The 16,826-nt window shown below is 41.3% G+C and overlaps 1 protein-coding gene across 1 annotated transcript in view; it reads left to right on the top strand.

The window, feature by feature from the left end:
• Positions 1 to 16,826, top strand: part of STT3B (STT3 oligosaccharyltransferase complex catalytic subunit B) — a 104,014-nt gene that overhangs the window by 31,497 nt on the left and 55,691 nt on the right. The window contains exons 2-3 of the mRNA XM_036759436.1: positions 10,390 to 10,498; positions 12,774 to 13,061. Of these exons, the coding sequence (XP_036615331.1) occupies positions 10,390 to 10,498; positions 12,774 to 13,061 (397 nt within the window). The remainder of the gene's footprint in view (positions 1 to 10,389; positions 10,499 to 12,773; positions 13,062 to 16,826) is intronic.

Below are 16,826 nucleotides of genomic sequence, written 5' to 3'. Positions count from 1 at the left end.
TCCAGCCCCATTGTTTTGAAGATGAAAGATCTCAGCCCAGAGAAGCTAAGTAACTCTTCTAAGGTCACACCAGTAAGATGGCCTTGGGTGTGGGAGGGTCTGGAAAGGTTCCCTAGAGAAACTGAGTCCTGAAGGAAGAGTGAGCTCCAGATGAAGAGGATGCTTTTCACATGAGGAAATCCAGACATAGGGAGGACTCATGGTGGAGAGTGTTTGGTTGAAGGTCATTGGAGTAAGAAATGAATTGACTTGGTCATTATAGAGAGACAGCTTGGCCAGAAGGCAGAAAGAGGTGAAGATGGGACATAGAGCACAAGCCTTGCCTTGCATTGTATGTAGTTCCAGGGGACTTCAGGTATCCAGTTAACTGCTGGAGCTCTCTTCCCTGCCAAAAGCAGAGCAACTGATAACTGCTTCATTTACCTTAATGATTATTTCATCTTATTAAAAATGGAGGAACCAGCATGGGGGAAAATTCTATCCAGGATCTGATCTCACAAACAGGGAAGAATTGGTGATTGGGGTAAAAATTCTGTAACCTCTCTGGAGTGAAGTAACCAGTTCCTCTTGGAGTTCATGGTGGAGAGGAAATCTGGGCCCAGTCAATTTGTGTGCTCCCAGTTTTACCCCTCCCCCTTTTATTTTCCTCTGAGCTCTGTTCTTGCTTCTCTAGACTTGTTTTCTTCAACAAAAACCAGCAGTCTCTCCCCGCCCCCCCAAGATTACTCATGCCTTTTCTTCTGATTGGTCAGTTCTTCTCAGAACCATCATTTGGAGGAAAGTGCCCAGACTATTGTTCACCTTTTCATTCTTGACCTTCCTGATAATCTTCCTCCATCAGGCCCCTGTCTCCTCCTACTTTCTCTCCTTTGTGTGCTGTGGCGCCCGACCCCCTCCCCCTGGTACTTCTCAGCTTCTTCCTATGTGTTCCCCCCATTAGAATGTCCTTGACACTGAGAGCAGTGTCTGACGCATAGTAAGTGCTTAATAAATGCTTGTTGACTGTTTTGGAGAAGAATAGAAGCTGGAAAACAGAAAAGGTTTAGTAATAGAGAGACCCGGATGTTCTTGAAGGCAGTTTCAGTGGAGGGGGGTGGGTTCCAGAACCAGATTGGAAGGAGTTGAGGAGTGAGATGTAAAGAGGTAGAGGCAACAGTGGACAGATCCTTTTCTAAGAGATCAGCTGTGAATGGAAGGCAAGGAGATGATGGTGTGAAGTGAAGCTTTTTTAAGGGGAGAGAGAACTGAGCACATCAGGAAATACCGGAGAGATGGAAAGAGAAAAGGAAGTTGTTACCCTGCCATGTTTTTTAAATCCATTTCATTAATGACGTTGTCCAAGTTTGAGAATAGTTCAACCTTTTTTTTTTCCACTTTCAATTTGTCTTGTTCTTTCTTTTTAAAAAAAAATTTAATTTATGGAATAAAACAACCATTTCCATAACATAGTATAATAAAAAAGGTGATTGCATGTGAAACGGCAAATCTATTATGTATCACTTGCTGTTACTTTTAAATGTATAATAAAGTTATGTAAATTTTTTTTCATTTTTTCTTGCTCTTCACCCCCTTAGATGGCTACCATTAGACACAAATGTGTATATATATGTGAAGTCATTCTATACATGCTGCTATTAGTTCTTTCTCTGGATGCAGATAGCATCTTCTTTCGTATGTCCTTTTTAGTTAATTTGGTTATCTGTAATAGTCAAAATGACTTATTTGCTCAAAGTTGTTCTTATTGCTGTTACTGTATACAAAGTTCTCTTTTCAGCCTCATTGTGCTGAATTGTTGGCTAAAAATAGGACACATAACCTGATCTTTGGGTAGAGTCACTTTAATTGGCCTAAACTTTTGGTTTTCTAACATTTAAGCTAATCTGTGTTAGAGATAACTTTTTTTTTAAAAGACACCTTAACCTGGTTATTTTCGTAGTCTGTGATTCTTGTGATTTTCTTTTGCTTTGTTTTGGCATAGTTACCATTTTTAAACTTGAGGAGGGTTGTAAAGATTTAAGAACAAATCACAAAGGCATCTTGCTTAGGGGAGTGTCAAATGTTTTATGTAATTAAAATACCTTATGACAAATACTTTTAATAGAGCCTTACTCTCATACCTAATTGTGATGAATTCTTTGGTCATAGCACCCCAATAAACAGAAAAGTAAAACATGGGCCTCAGCCTTGGATGGGATCTTTCTTCTGCTGTGCTGGTGACCAAGTTGTAGGAAAGGAAGTTGAGTTGTAAGACTCACAGTTTTACATGGTTTATAAATGTTCTTAGTTGTTAATACTCTTCAGTGTGAACCCTCCGTTCACTTATTGGTCACTGGATATCCTGTTGGAACAACTGAGTTGTATCGATTTTGATACTCTCCTTGTAGCTAAGTGGAAGAAAGGCTTATGGGTTCTCTTTGGAAAAGTAAGGGAAGGAGTAGGCAGAGTCTTTAATGGCATACTCGAAGGCAGCAAGTAACATCCATTTCTTGGACAATTGGTCATATCACATTGCAGTACTCTATGTTTTTTTTTAAGTCCACCTGCTCTCTGTGCCAGCATCTGTTTAAGGAGATGATGAAGTAGAAAGTTCCATGAACTTGACCTATGGGATTAAATTAATATATACTTTGATACTTAGTGACTTAAATGCAAATGTGGGGATAGCTGAGGATGGCAAAACATGAGTTGGTAAATGTGGTGCAGGAGGAGAGATCAGTGGCTTGAGTGCACTGCACAGGAACCTTCCTACTACTCTGTTCCAATGCTTCGTGAATCCCTTCTTCAGAAAAAGAAGCTGATGGTTGTGGACATGCTGAGCACTCAATAACATCCCAGAAAATGAAATTGATAATATTCCAAAGGACTTAGGATGGATTGTGGGACTCATTTTTTGAACCATCCACCTTTTTTCAGGCATACCATTGCCTCACTTGAATAAAGATCAGAATTGATACAAAGTTTCTAGAAGAAGGAATAGAAAAACAAAAACTAATAATGGTGTGCAGTTTAAACACCTTTGTGGTGACCTACGAAAAGTAAGTGATTGATGCTGAAAAATGGGGAATAGGTAGAAGATTCTAATGCCAATTATAACAATTTCATACAGAAATGTAACTGATGTGAATCATTTGCCATCATGAGGAGGCCAGAAGAGCCTAAAAAGCTGCTGCATTCATCAGGCTCACTCTTTTTAAAAGTTTATGCAGAAGAGTGTGGAAGATTATTGTCAGCATTATTGCCTCATCAAAGAGCCAGATGTGGAAGGAAGAGCAAATTTATAGAAAGCTTAATGAGAATAGAGCTGGAGAAAAACCACAAAACTTTTTTGAATAGCTCCACTACAAATTCATATTATATAAATTCAAATGAGCCCTCCCTGCAGCAAGGAAATCCTTGTATTCCTCCCTACTCAATCCACCAACCCTTCCCAACATCCCTCCTCAGGTCTCCCACTGTACCACTTTCCCCATCCATCCTGGTAGCTAAGAAATGCAGCTCATAATTCACTGAAAATTAAGCTTGTTCACCTGAAGGTCTTTGATCTCTTCTCATTAAAACATCGTTTTCCACTCTGTACTTCACTCCTGTCTTTGATGAAGACGTGGCCCTTCTCCTTGCTGAGCAAACCCCACCCTGTGCATCCTGGATCCTATCCCCTTCTATCTTCTCCAGCAGATTGCCCCCACTGTTATTCCCACTCTCAAATCTTACATCTTTCATCATTAACTTGCTTATTCCTTACTGCCTACAGATGTGCCCACGTCACTCCTATCCTTGAAAAACCCTCACCTGACCATACCCTTCCTGCTATCATTCTTCATACGTCCCCAGCTTCTCAGCCAAACTCTGCAGTCTGGCATCTGAGATCCAGCCAAACTGGCCCTCACAAGTATATGATATACGTATATATTTATCTGTCTAGAGATCTATCATCTATTTAATCTCTCTGCCTTCTTGTCTTCTTCATTAGAATGTAAGCTTAGAAATTTTTTTTCCATTATATTTGTATTCCCTATGCCTAACAATACCTAGCATGTAGTTGTTGCTTTATAAATACTCATTGGTCACTTGTTCTGCTGGATGTTTGGGATAGGTGCAGATAAGGATTAGTGAAACTAGAGTAGAGGAGGCTGAATGGTGTGAATGACCTAGTTAATAAGAGCTAAAACACTTTCAACAGAATCTCATTCTGCATGTTTACAGGTCTTACTTTAGTGTCTTCTTTAAAAGGTCTATATAAATGGAGTTTCATTTTAAATGAGTGCACAATGGAAACTTGCCATACAGAAGATTCCTAAGATGATTCATTTTGTGAAAAACCAGTCTCTGATTTTCTTTTTTGTAAATCTATTTTGTTTGAAACTTTGCTCTTTTAGAAAATAGGTAATATTTCTGAAGATTTAGGGTTCAGATTGAAATTCATTTGCTTGGCTGTAGAGATTTTCTACATAAGAATATGTGGACTAATATCACATTCATTAAAGCTGGAGAACATTTGTTTTGAAAGTGCCAGCAGGTTTTTGTTTTGTTTTGGTTTGGGTTTTTTTTTGTTTGTTTGTTTGTTTGTTTGTTTGTTTTTAGGAAATCTGTTGTTAGTTTGTTAGTTTTTGTTTTGTTTTAATTCCACTTGGAATCCCCTGTGGACCCTACCAGAGAAGCAGACTAGTCAGTATTTAATAGACTGGACTGACCTAGATCAGAAGTTCAGGGGCAGAGTTAAAGAGAAGAGAGACTACATGGGGACCCTCAGGTTCTGTGCCTCTCAGAAATCAACCCATTTAGAAATAGTGCTTAAATGGGAGCAGTTTCAGGCCAAGAGAGAACTAAGCTGAATCTATTTCCTCCATTTCATCCATAAACCGAGGGGGTGGGCCGGCATGGCCTAAGGTTCCCTTCCTTCCTTTGAGGTCCTGTGAACTTTTTATGAGCTTCCTATTGTCGGTTTTCTCTTTGGGGTCTGTTAAATAAGCTGAATTATTGCAGGCATGTAATACATTAAAATGTTAGCCATTCAAAAGCTTTGGGGAATGAATCATTTCCAGCTTGCTGAAGATTAACGCTTTAATTGTCAAAAGCCTTTTATTGTAACTTTTTAAAAGAAAATCTTTCCATATGTACTTCACCCTCTGCTTTCTTGAAAGGCACATAAAGTAAAACTTAATCTTGGGGAATTATACTTGTGCTGAAGTCCCTGTAGTTCCAGTTAGGAATAGTATCAGGCTGAATTTGGCTTATGCTTTCAGTAGCACTTGTGCAGCTTTCCCCCACTCATTGGACCTCTTTGGGCCTCAGCTCATTCAATTGTAAACTGAAGGCTTTAGACCCCGTGGTCTCCAAGGTCCCTTCAGGTTCTAATATGACTTCCTGATCCTGACCTCCAGCATTTACTTTCTTGAGTGAAAACAGGGTGAGAGGCTTCTTGGTCATTTGCTGCTCTTTCTTAGAAAGATAGAATGAAGCCCTATCTGGGAAAGATCATTTTCTCCAAAAATATTCATTAGAAAATTCTATAGCCTATTTTCAAGTGGTATTCTGGGCTTCAGGGAAATCATTTTCACTGTTGCTGTCCTGTGATTTGTAAACACTACTAAACTGCACTGTCCATTAACACTCTAATTTTTCTTTTTAATTTCACAGTGGACCACAATATTTTCTTGTAAGATTAAACCCATCCTTCCAGCTCACTGGTCCTTTTTGTCCATGGGGTATGAAGGAGTTTCCCCCAGCCACTTCCTAGGACCTGTATAACATTGAAAGGGGAAGACAAAATCCAAAGCCTACCAAGTTCTTCACCAAGAGAAGATAACCTTTCTTTTTCTGGGATGTAAGGACTCTGTTCCCCCTGTGGGGGGGTTGGGGTGCAACTCCCCCCCCCCCTTTAATGTTTTCTTTAAACATAATTCTGGATGCAAGTGATACTTAAAAAGTAAACCTTTGATAGCTTGAAATTGGAAGTTGCTCATTAGGCCTTAAAGTCTTGGAGAGCTGGGATCTGTACTTCCATACTTCCCCAAACACAGTATGAGATGGTCTCTCCTCTAATAACATTTCATATTCTGAATAGTATCTTGGTGGGGAGGTGGTTGAGGGATGAGCTCTGTAATTGTCCACCAGAAGAGTTTTACTGCTTTCCAGCTGGTTAGGCTGGAAAACTTTAGGAAAACAGTTCTGAAGCAGATCTTTCATTGAAGTGATAGAACCAGTGAGACAACATTTCTTTGTCCTTGTATTCATTTGTGCTTCACAAACAACATGAAAATTTTTTGAAAATTCTAGAATATTTTCCAGTTGCCAAAGGAGTGTGTGTGTGTGTGTGTGTGTGTAAAAATCAGTTTGTAATACTCAGGAAGCTGGCAAAGTCTCATTCTACTCAAACCGATGAGAGGTAGATAACTTGAATTTCTTTAGCCGTTTGAGGTTTGCAGAAGTGCTTTGCTTACAACCTTATGTAGTTCGTAATATTATCCCCATTAGCAAACTGAATTTTGAGGATGTTATTTTTCTGGAGTCTGGGTGGGGGCTTGAGTATAGGATTGAGACCCAAGTCCCCTGACATGAAGCCCCAGCCCTCTGTCCTCCCATCACATTGACTTCCATTTACAGCCAACCCTGGCAAATGCATGTCTTCCTTAAAATCTCTATTGCTTTTGCAGTAGAGTATAGAGACAGAGATGGGGGCACTGACATCATTTGATTGAAAGCTTTTTTTTTTTTTTTTGAAGTGGGGAAGGCAGGGCAATTGGGGTTAAGTGACTTGCCCAGGGTCACACAGCTAGTGTGTCAAGTGCCTGAGGCCGTTTTTGAACTCAGGTCCTCCTCACTCCCCGGCGGGTGCTCTACTCACTGCGCCACCTAGCTGCCCCGGATTGAAAAACACCAAGAATGGTCTTGGTTAAATTTAGGTAAGGACGTTCTGGAGTGCCATTTCATAGCTTTAACTCAGAACCTTCAAAGAGCGGGAGTAGTTGGTCTTACTGAGTCCTGCTAAGCACAAAAGGTGTCAGTGACCCAGGATTGTCCTCCTCATTGGCGTTTTCAGATCTCTTGCCTTTTTCCAGTTTGCTGCACGTGGTATTTTTTTCTTGTAAGGTTTTGCACAGTCTTGCTGACCGAATCTTTCATAGGTGTTTCTGCTATAAAATTAGTGCTGTCTGTTTTGTTTCTTGTGTCCATGCAATTGTAAAGACTTCATTACTTGAAAGGTTTATGTTTAGCTCGTCATTTACTGTGTGGATATGGCTTGGCTTGCCTTTCCCATGGCACGGTCATGTCTTTCAGGGAGTTGTAGTTAGCATTCCATTTCCTTTTCATGATGGTTGTCTCTAATTACTTCCAAGCTCCCAACGCTGGTTTCCAGCCTCCTCTAGTCTTTGTAAAATGCCTTATTTACTTGGGTACTGTCTTCCTTGAGCTCTCTTCACAATCTCTTTTTATCCCCCTGTCACTTCATCTTCAGTGATCCTTGTTAAATCTGTCTTTTGTGGACAGATCACTTGGCTAGGCCCCCGGTACTCACTATACACAGTTTAGAGAGAAATATCCTATGTCCTTTCCCAGGTTAATCTCACTTGGCCTTCTTCAGGATCATGTTCTACCCAAAATTCCCTTTCTAAGAGGCCTTTTGAATCTTTCCTGGCTTCTTGGCTAAACTGACAGGCTAGGGCTTCTTGTTCCTAAAACTCCTTCCCTAGTCTCTGTTTATCTCTTTCAATTATGCCATTTCTCTCTTCCCCTTTACTATAAAGTCAGTAAACATTTATTATTTTATCATTGCTAAGTGCTGAGGATACAAAGAAAGCCTCTCCCTCCCTCCCCTAAGACAGTCCCTGTCCTCAGGGAGTTCCCAGTCTAATGAAAGAGGCACCATGAAAACAACTTTGTAAGAACAGTGAATTGGAGCTGAACGACACTGAGAAGATACTAGCACATTAAGAAGGGCTTCTTGTAGAAGATGAGATTGTAGCTGGGAGTTGAGGCGAGTCAGGAAGTGGAGATGAGAAAGAGAATTCTAATCAGGAAGAAAAAACCGGGAAAAATGCCCAAGCAGAAGATGAAATATCTTGTGAGAGGTGAGTGTCACTTGAAAGGAGAGTACAGCAGGTCTAGTTGGGGGTAAGGGGTGGGGATGGGGACTGACCCAAAACTACAAAGGGCTTTGAATACCAAACAGCATTTTCTGGAGTTTATTGTCAGGGGCAGGAGGTATGGCATGATCAGATCTTCCCTTTAGGAAAATCACTTCAGTGACCAAATGGAGGATGGCCTGTAATGGGGAGAGACTTGCGGCAGACTGACTACCCTGTGCCCCCACCTTCCTCCCCAGCAGGTTATCACAGTTTATCCGGATCTGAGTTGAGGAGGGCCTAGACCAGGGTGGGGCAGTGTCAGAGAGAAGGGGGCATATTGGAGAGATGTTACAAAGATGGAATCTACAAGAGATGCTGCAGAGACGAAATTGAGAGGCCTTGGCCACAGCTGGGAGGGAGGAGCCCAGGATGAGCCCTAGGTTGGTGGCGATCTCTACAGGAATGGGGAGGGGGGACAATAAGTTAAGTTTTGGACTTACTGAGTTCAGAGTGTCCTTGTCTCTATGCACTTCTTCCTCACCCCTTAACTCATTAGTGCCATCACTGACACTGCCCTCTAAAGGCAACCGAGAATTTCCTAGGGCTCAAATCAGTGACCTCAAAGCTCTCATCCTAGTTGACCAGCTCACTTGAGACTGCTTCCTTGGCTTTGGTGATGCTCCGGCACTAGGAGAAGAATCCTCAGCTCTGCTCTTCCCTTGGTAACTTAGGTGATTTTTAACAGGTATTTTATATGAGACAGCTTTGCTGGGATAGCACATCTCTCTATCCTTTACCTAAGGCTTTGTCCATTGCCCTTTTCACTTGGCTCCTCTCCCATGTGGTAACCTTATCAGATCCCATGGATCGAAGGATCCGTGCAGATCACTTGCAGGTCTGTGTATTGAGCCAAAGACTCTCTTGGTCCTGGAACATAGATGCTTCATAAATGTTGGGGAATTGATTAATCAGAAGAAAAGTCTAGAGATGCTGAGCTGGTTTTCTAATTTTTAGTATCCCAGCAGTAGTCAATAAGCATTTGTTAAAAGCCTGTCATGTGCCAGGTACCATGCTAAGGCTGAGAATAAAAATATGGGGGGGGGGGGGAATCGCATTCCCTGACTTCAAGGAGCTTACAGTCCGATAGAGGAAGATAAACCAAAAAGGAACCTGAAAGGGTGGCAGGTAGGAGAGTGGAGGAGGCAGCCAGTAAGTGAGGAGCTGTCTGAACAAAATGAACCTTCTCTAGGACCAGATGCTGAACAGGATCTTCAGCTCTGAAATTCTCTGAACCTCTGTAGGCTTCATCTCCCCTCATCTTTATGAAGGGCAGGGAGCTATGATCAGATGTTTTTTTCAAGGTCTGTATGGGTATGTGTGTGTGATACAGAGTATGAGGACTGGTTATATAATCTTGCCTTGCCTTAGTAAATGAATCTCTTAGATTGTTAACTCCTTGAGTGCCCTTGTATCTGTCTCACTCGGATCTCAGCCCATGCCCAGACCCACACAAAACAAAACTATCAGGTATTTGTTGTTGAATGAATGGAGCTTGTTAAAGATGAAGAAAATCACCTTAAAAAGGAGAGAGCTTAATTTTTTCCTCTTTGCTTCAGTTTCTTTATCTGTAAAATGATGGAGTGGGAGTACTGAGTGCTCTGAAATCCTTTGATTCTTATCTGATGTATCTGCCATCTATAGCTTGCCAAAGAGATTAATGCCCCTATCTCTGTTATCTGCTATACAATTAGAGGAGAGGGCAAAGGAAAGGCAAGTCTTTCTTACAGGGCTTTGGTAAATAAGTCTGAGGATTTTGCATTTTTAAGACACCTACTACATACACCTTTTTAAAGGAAGAATTTTATAAAATTATTACGTACGCTGGCTACGTCTTAAAGTGGCGAGTTTAATATAGTCTTGTGAAATTAAAAAATTATCAGCTGAGATAAATGAATCGGCTTATTGTCCCATTTCCCCCACCCCCAAGCACTGGACGTTAAGGTACTAACACAGGCTATTGTGAATGATACAGAAGTCTGTGTATTTGGTTAGGGGTTCTTGACCTTTTTTATGTCCTGGACCCCTTTGGTGAAATCAGGCTGGCAAAGACTCTGGACCCTTCCTGAGAAGATAGTTTTTAAATGCATAAAATAAAACATAGGATTACAAAGGAAACCAATGGTGATGAAATAGTTTTCAAAAAGATTAAAAAAAACCAAGTTGATGGACCCCAGATTAAGAACTCCTGATTAGATAGATGCATTTCTCCTTTTGATATTTTGATGAAAAGACAATAATGTGCCTTTTCCTCTTCTTTCTCTAGGTTTAACTATAGATCAACGCATCATCTTGCATCCCATGGATTCTATGAATTTTTAAATTGGTTTGATGAAAGAGCATGGTATCCACTAGGAAGAATAGTAGGTGGGACTGTAAGTATATAAGATAAAATTTTTGTTAAGTTTGTAAATTAGTAATTAATTATTTTATTAAATCTGTCTTGTGGGAGAGTATGGGTACTTGAGGGTTGTTTGCATCATAAATACTGATTTTTTTAATGATATAGTTTGTTGATTCTATTAGCCTTATATTTCTGTTTTAATTTCCTTCTTTTGGGTTTCTGTATTACTTCCTAGTATTTCTAGTATGATGTAATTGAGGAAAATATATATAGTGGGAATTTCTGTATATGTCTTATTGTATAGCAGCTTTCCTGAAAAACTTAACTGGAAGGAAGCAGATGTACCATTTTCAAATTTCTTTTCTTTATTACTGTAATTGAGAATTGGCCACTCAGATTCAGAAGGTATCTGTTATTCAGATTTACTGTGTGAGAGTAATGAGGGCAGTGCTAAAGCTCTAGCTTCCCTAGATTTTAGCAGATCTTTTAGCAAAGTGTCAAGTGTTTCATGTTCTTGGGGAGAAGCTGGAGAGCTGTTATAACATGTGTCCCTGCAGCAGTGTCTGGAGAGGGTTGGTGGCTGCCACTGCACCATGAGCCACCTGGGGCTGGCACCTAATGAGCCCTTGTGCAGTGAGCTGGACTGATTCGGCACTCACTGCTAGGGAAGGGGGAGAACTGACTGGGAAGAAGAGGCGGAAATGTTCTAGGAGACCCACTTCTACCAATTGGGAGGATGGCTGGCAAGAGCTCAGAGTAGTGCAGTGTGACACTAACTGAGATTGGGGGAAGGAGGCCATGCCAATGGTGTCAGACCTGGGCTTTCAAACATTTTTTAATGGAAAGACCAGAGCTGACCAGGAACTTTGAAATAAGAACACCAGAGTTGAAAGAAACCTAGAAAGGTAGATTTGGAAGGGGATATATGATTATATAGTGGTACCAATATTTTAATAGGGTGCAAAGAAACAGATGTCTCTTCAGAACCTTAATGTCTCCAAAGGGTAATGGGGAGGGTAATAAGAAAAATAGAACTCTTGGGGGTAGGCTGGTTCTGTTTGGAGAGTTTTAAAGAACAGAAGGAGAAGTGAAATAAAAGGAATACACTCATGTAGAAAGGAAGAAGGGAGTGGACATTACCATCTCATTATTGAGGTTCAAGTAAAGAGTGTACAAACATGAAGAAACAATTGGGTAGAGTGGGCGTTGGTTGGATCTGACTCTAAATGGTGGGAGGAGGGTGGAAACCCCTAACAGATTGGGGCGGAATATGTGGAACTCAATAGGTAAATAAGCAAGGCCAGAGTAGATAATGACAGAGAAAGAAGAGCAAAAAAAAAACCCCAAACCTTCCTGATCCTCAAGGGAAGATTGAGAGAGGTGTCTTAAGATGTCTCTTAGACTGGGAAATGACTGAACAAACTGTGGTCTATAGGCATCATGGGGAGTCTTAGACCATTAGAAATAACAAAAGACAAGTTCAGAGAAGTTCAGTTTGTGCTGGGACAGCCACAACGTCAAGAAAGACGTGGACCAGTCATGTCTCTAGAGTACGTCTGGTGGAGCATGCTGTCTTCCTCCTGACCAGGGCTCAGACTTTGGGGCTTAGTGGCCCCGGTGCAAATTCATTTTACTTGACTGTGCTTATTCATTCCAAGGGTGTTTCTTTGGTATAGAAATTTGAGGGTTACCCGTAGGAATATCTCCCCAGAAAGGGTCATTGAAACATTCTGTTAACAGAAGAGGTTCAGAAGGAAGCCTTGACAGTCACGATAGCTTTGAAAAGTTATTTGTGTAATTTGACATACTTTAAAAAACTAAAAACAAAAACAAAAAACCCTGAGGCAGTACATGCTGGACCTGGAGTCAGGAGGACCTGAGTTCAAATCCAGCCTCATGCACTTTCTAGTTGTATGGCCCTGGGCAACTCACTTAACCTCTGTTGGCTTCAGTTTCCTTAGCTGTAAGATTGAGATGATATAGCACTGCTTCCCTGGGTTGTTGTGAAGATAAAATGAGACAATGATTGTAAAGTGTTTTGTGAACCTTAAAGCATTATAGAAATGTTAACTATTATTATTTTAAAAACCACATTGTGTAGAATGGAGATTTATGATTTCATTTACAGTCCTCTTTGTGTTTTGCTGTGTATATGAAAATACTGTTTAAAGTTCAAAACAAAATAAGAATACAATAATAGGGAGCTACATACATTCATATGTAGTTGTTTTGTGTTTTTACTCTTAGCTTTTTTCGCAGTCTTGTTACTTAAATATTGGCTTAATTGAGCTTTTTTCCCTCCCTAGGTCTACCCAGGGTTGATGGTGACAGCTGGCCTTATTCATTGGATTTTAAATATGCTGAATATAACTGTTCACATAAGAGATGTGTGTGTGTTCCTAGCACCAATTTTTAGCGGCCTTACATCTATTTCTACTTTCCTGCTCACCAGAGAACTGTGGAACCAAGGAGCGGGCCTTTTAGCAGCCTGCTTCATTGCAATTGTGCCAGGCTACATCTCTCGTTCAGTAGCCGGGTCCTTTGATAACGAAGGCATCGCCATTTTTGCACTGCAGTTCACGTACTACTTATGGGTAAGTAATCCCTGATGCTTTGTTTCATGCCCATGAGCCTGATCTCTTTCTGTTAACCAAGACATCGATGAATGCTTGGGGAGAAGGTGGCGTGTTGGTACTGCCGGGCTCTGCCATCGTCTGGGAATGGAAAAGATGGGCATCTTAGCTGATGGCAGCCTCTGAAGAGGGGGCTGGAGTCAGGGGGCGCTGCTTTGAGCCAGGGACATGGAATGCAAATTCCAAATCATTTTCTTGTTTTGTTTTTAGCCTCAAACAGTTATGGAAGGGAAGTTGATCCCTTAGGTTTTCTAGCATTTCGAGTAATGCTGCTTGTTAGGATTGTTTAGTAGTTACTCTCCATGGCATTTATTTAACTTTTATCTATATATTCTTTACGTAGAATGACCTATATAAAATGCCTTTTCAGAAATAGAAGTCTCCGTAAAAGTCTTGCAGTTCTTGGTTCTGATTCTTGGTTTCAGCCCTTGTATACGTGCATTAAAATGTTTCCCTAGTTAACTGTGAAAGAATGGCGTTTCTTTAAAACAGTTATTTTGTCCATTTCCTAAAGTACTCGCTTATTGGATATTTGTGGTGGGCTAACAAGTGTAGGACTGAATCAGCCAGTGCAGACACTGTGAGCATTTGTTAAGGCTCTCTATATGCCGGGCACTTCGTTTAGCATTGGAGACAGTAAAAGAGGTCAGAGCCAGGCCCTGTGTGCTTGAGAGTTTACCAGGAGCCTCTTGGGCTGGGGCTGGATGATCAGATGAGAAAAGGCCAGCTGGTGATGCGTCAGTCCTCCACTGACTGTTTCTCCAATGCCTAGCACCGCTCCCTCGCCTGCACGCACTAGTCCTCTGGGAGCGGCCTGCCTTGCTTTGCCCTTGACCCTCAGTTTCTTGGGGCCAAGCCTTGGTACTGGCTGTTCCCCATGCTAGGGATACTGCCTTTCCTCACCTGAATCTCCAGTACTCGGCTCAAGGACTGCCTTCATCAGGAAGCCTTAGCGGTGCCTGTGCCTCATGCACACCCTATAGATGTGTTGCCTTCCGTGTAAGCTCCTTGAGGGCTTTTGTATTGACACAACAGCTAGCTCAGTACCTCTCACATAGGTAATGAGTAAAAACTTGCTGATTAATTGATCATAAGTCTGGAGTTATCGCTGAGCTCTGTAATTTCTCTTAAACACTTTTAAACAAGTTTTGTGAGAGTGAAACAAAACTTTTAGGTATTAAATAAACAGGTGCCCCCCTCCCCCCCACCTCCCTCACACACACACACAGTAATTTTGAGTTTAGAATGTGATGTTCTGATGATTTCATTATGTCCTTGAAGTTTCCGCAGTTGCCACTGCATGGTGGGGTAGTGGAGCACTTTCTGAATCTAGATGTAGAAGAGGAACACTGTTTAAGAGTGTCATAGAAAACATTTTTCAGAGTTGTACACACATTGTCGGCTTCTTGCATTTTACACATGTTGGGTGGACATAGAATTGTTTTAAATACTCCCCTCCCTGTGGACCAAGAAATGCTGATTTTGCTGTTGCCAGCTGATACTGCCATCCAGGGATGGAAAACCTGTGACTCTGAGGTCACATGTGGCCTTCTAGGTCCTTGGATGTGGCCTTTTGACTGAGTCCAAGTTTTACAGAACAAATCTTTTTTTTTTTTTAAAGGGGATTTGTTCTGTGAGGTTTGGATTCCTTCAAAGGGCTGCACTGGAGGGCCACATGCGGGCCTCAAGGTCACAGGTTCCCCACCCCTGGCATAGTAGTATTGAAATTTGAGTTAAATTTTCTAATTGGTGTTCAAGAGCAGTACTTTCCTGATGAAAGTGATTTCATGGTTAAAAGTGCTTGTCTTTAGGGAAAACCTGGTAGTTCTTTTCAGTAGCAACATCTCTGTCAGCTGTCACACCTTTCTTAGTAATATAGGCTGCCAACCAGATCATTCAATGTAGTCTTTATCCATGCCTAGGTGATTCTGGGTGCTTTTTTCAGTCAGTTCTGAAGTAATTGTAGGACGTGTTGGCTGTGGTATTTGGAAGTGATGTGTTGAATACTCATAGGGCTTGGGAGTTTGTTTGGGAAACTTGTCTGTTAGCGGGCTGTAGCCCTGAACTTGCTGTAAGGCCTGTGAAGCCTTCTGTTCCTTGGTCCCTGCTCCTCAGTCACTGCTTAGGGAAAAATGGCTCCAGTGACACCAAGGCTGATGGGCAAGATGTCCTCTATGGGAGGGGATCCTCCGGAGTTGCATACTTCCCCTCAGAACTTAAGCTTGGCTTCAGAGTTTAAAGCTAGGGGTTCACATGTAGTCAGACTACTTTGGTATATATTATATGAGCATGAGCGCTGCCTTCATTTCATACTCACGCTTGGCAATGACTGAATTAGTTACTCCCAAGAGTCAGCTTCAGTTAATCAGGTGTCATTCTCCCTCCACTTCTCTAGAACTTTCTAGAAGGATAAAACTTGTTCTTTTAGACTGGATGTGGTGAAATTTATAGGAGTTCTAACCTCCTTTGAGGGTTCTGTTTTAGGAAGTTTTTCCATATCTACCAATCGTGGATTCCTGACAAATCCCATCAGTGGTGGCAATTTGGCACCGTAGTCTTTGTGGCTGAAGGACTGAAACACTAGCTGGTATGTGTACCAGAAAGTACACTCTGGTTGGAGCAAATAGTAAACAACTAAAAATATTTTTGAAATTAAAAGAAAAAAATGTCCTGAATTAATTCGTTAATTGAGATTGTCTCCTTACTGAGCCCACTCTGGAAGTGCAGTGGCTACTCCTTTTTTTTCCACTTGGGCCATTGGTCTCTTGGCCCTCCATTCTGGATACCTTATTGGTTTTAGCCTTAGGGGAGCTCAGAAGTCCCTCAGCCTTCCCCAAAGCCTCAATTAGAAGGTGAATTTACTGAGGCAGTGCTGCTTGGTGGCAGACCCAGGCTGGGGTCTGCCCTTGCCTTTCTGGCAGGCAACGGGGAAAAATTGGGGAAAACTGGCTTCTTGAAAGAAATGTAGTACATGTGTTTGAGTAAGAATTGAACATGGCTGCCAGAAATTTAGTGGTCAAATGGTAATAGCTTAGATGTGCACAAAAAGAAGGTTTTTACTCAGGTATTTTTAGGTACTACTTGTTTATATTTTCAAAATGTATGATCAGAAAGACAGATCTGCAGCTGTTGGTGTGTGTTTGTTTTTGGTGTAGATTCCTCCACTCTCATGTTGTCTTGTCTTTTCTAGAGAAAAGTACTAACTGGTTAACGCAGGTAACAAATTTGTATAGCCGAAGTTTAAGCTTTCGTTTAGCCGAAATGACGCAGTGAAATTATCTACCCTTCTAAGTGCTATTTCACTGTTGGATCGCCACTTCCTTTATTGTTCTTTGGGTTCTCTTAAATGTAGATATAATCTCCGTATTCAGTTATTGTGGCCATGGTACTAAACAAATAATTTAAACTGACCATACAGCTTGTCTGTGCAGTAGTCTCTGTGACAGCATTATATACCATATCTGTTCAGTGAGGAGGAAGAAATTAAAACAAACACAAAGGCCTAAGTGACTTTCTTGTATTGTACTTTGTTACCTAACAGCCAAGGAGGTGGATTATGTTTGCTAGGAAGCATGTACCTTCTTGTATTTCGTTAAGGGCTGTGTTTATAAGAGGTTGACTTATTCTAGTTGTGCCCTTAATCACAGTTTTTATCTCTTTTACCACTTTTATCACCTCTGTTGTCTCTTTTGATCCCAATCTCAGTTCTTAGTACTTCTGTAGTCT

Source organism: Trichosurus vulpecula, chromosome 5 (genome assembly GCF_011100635.1).
Source record: "Trichosurus vulpecula isolate mTriVul1 chromosome 5, mTriVul1.pri, whole genome shotgun sequence".
NCBI lineage: Eukaryota > Metazoa > Chordata > Mammalia > Diprotodontia > Phalangeridae > Trichosurus > Trichosurus vulpecula.
This window is presented reverse-complemented; position numbering and strand designations above follow the sequence as displayed.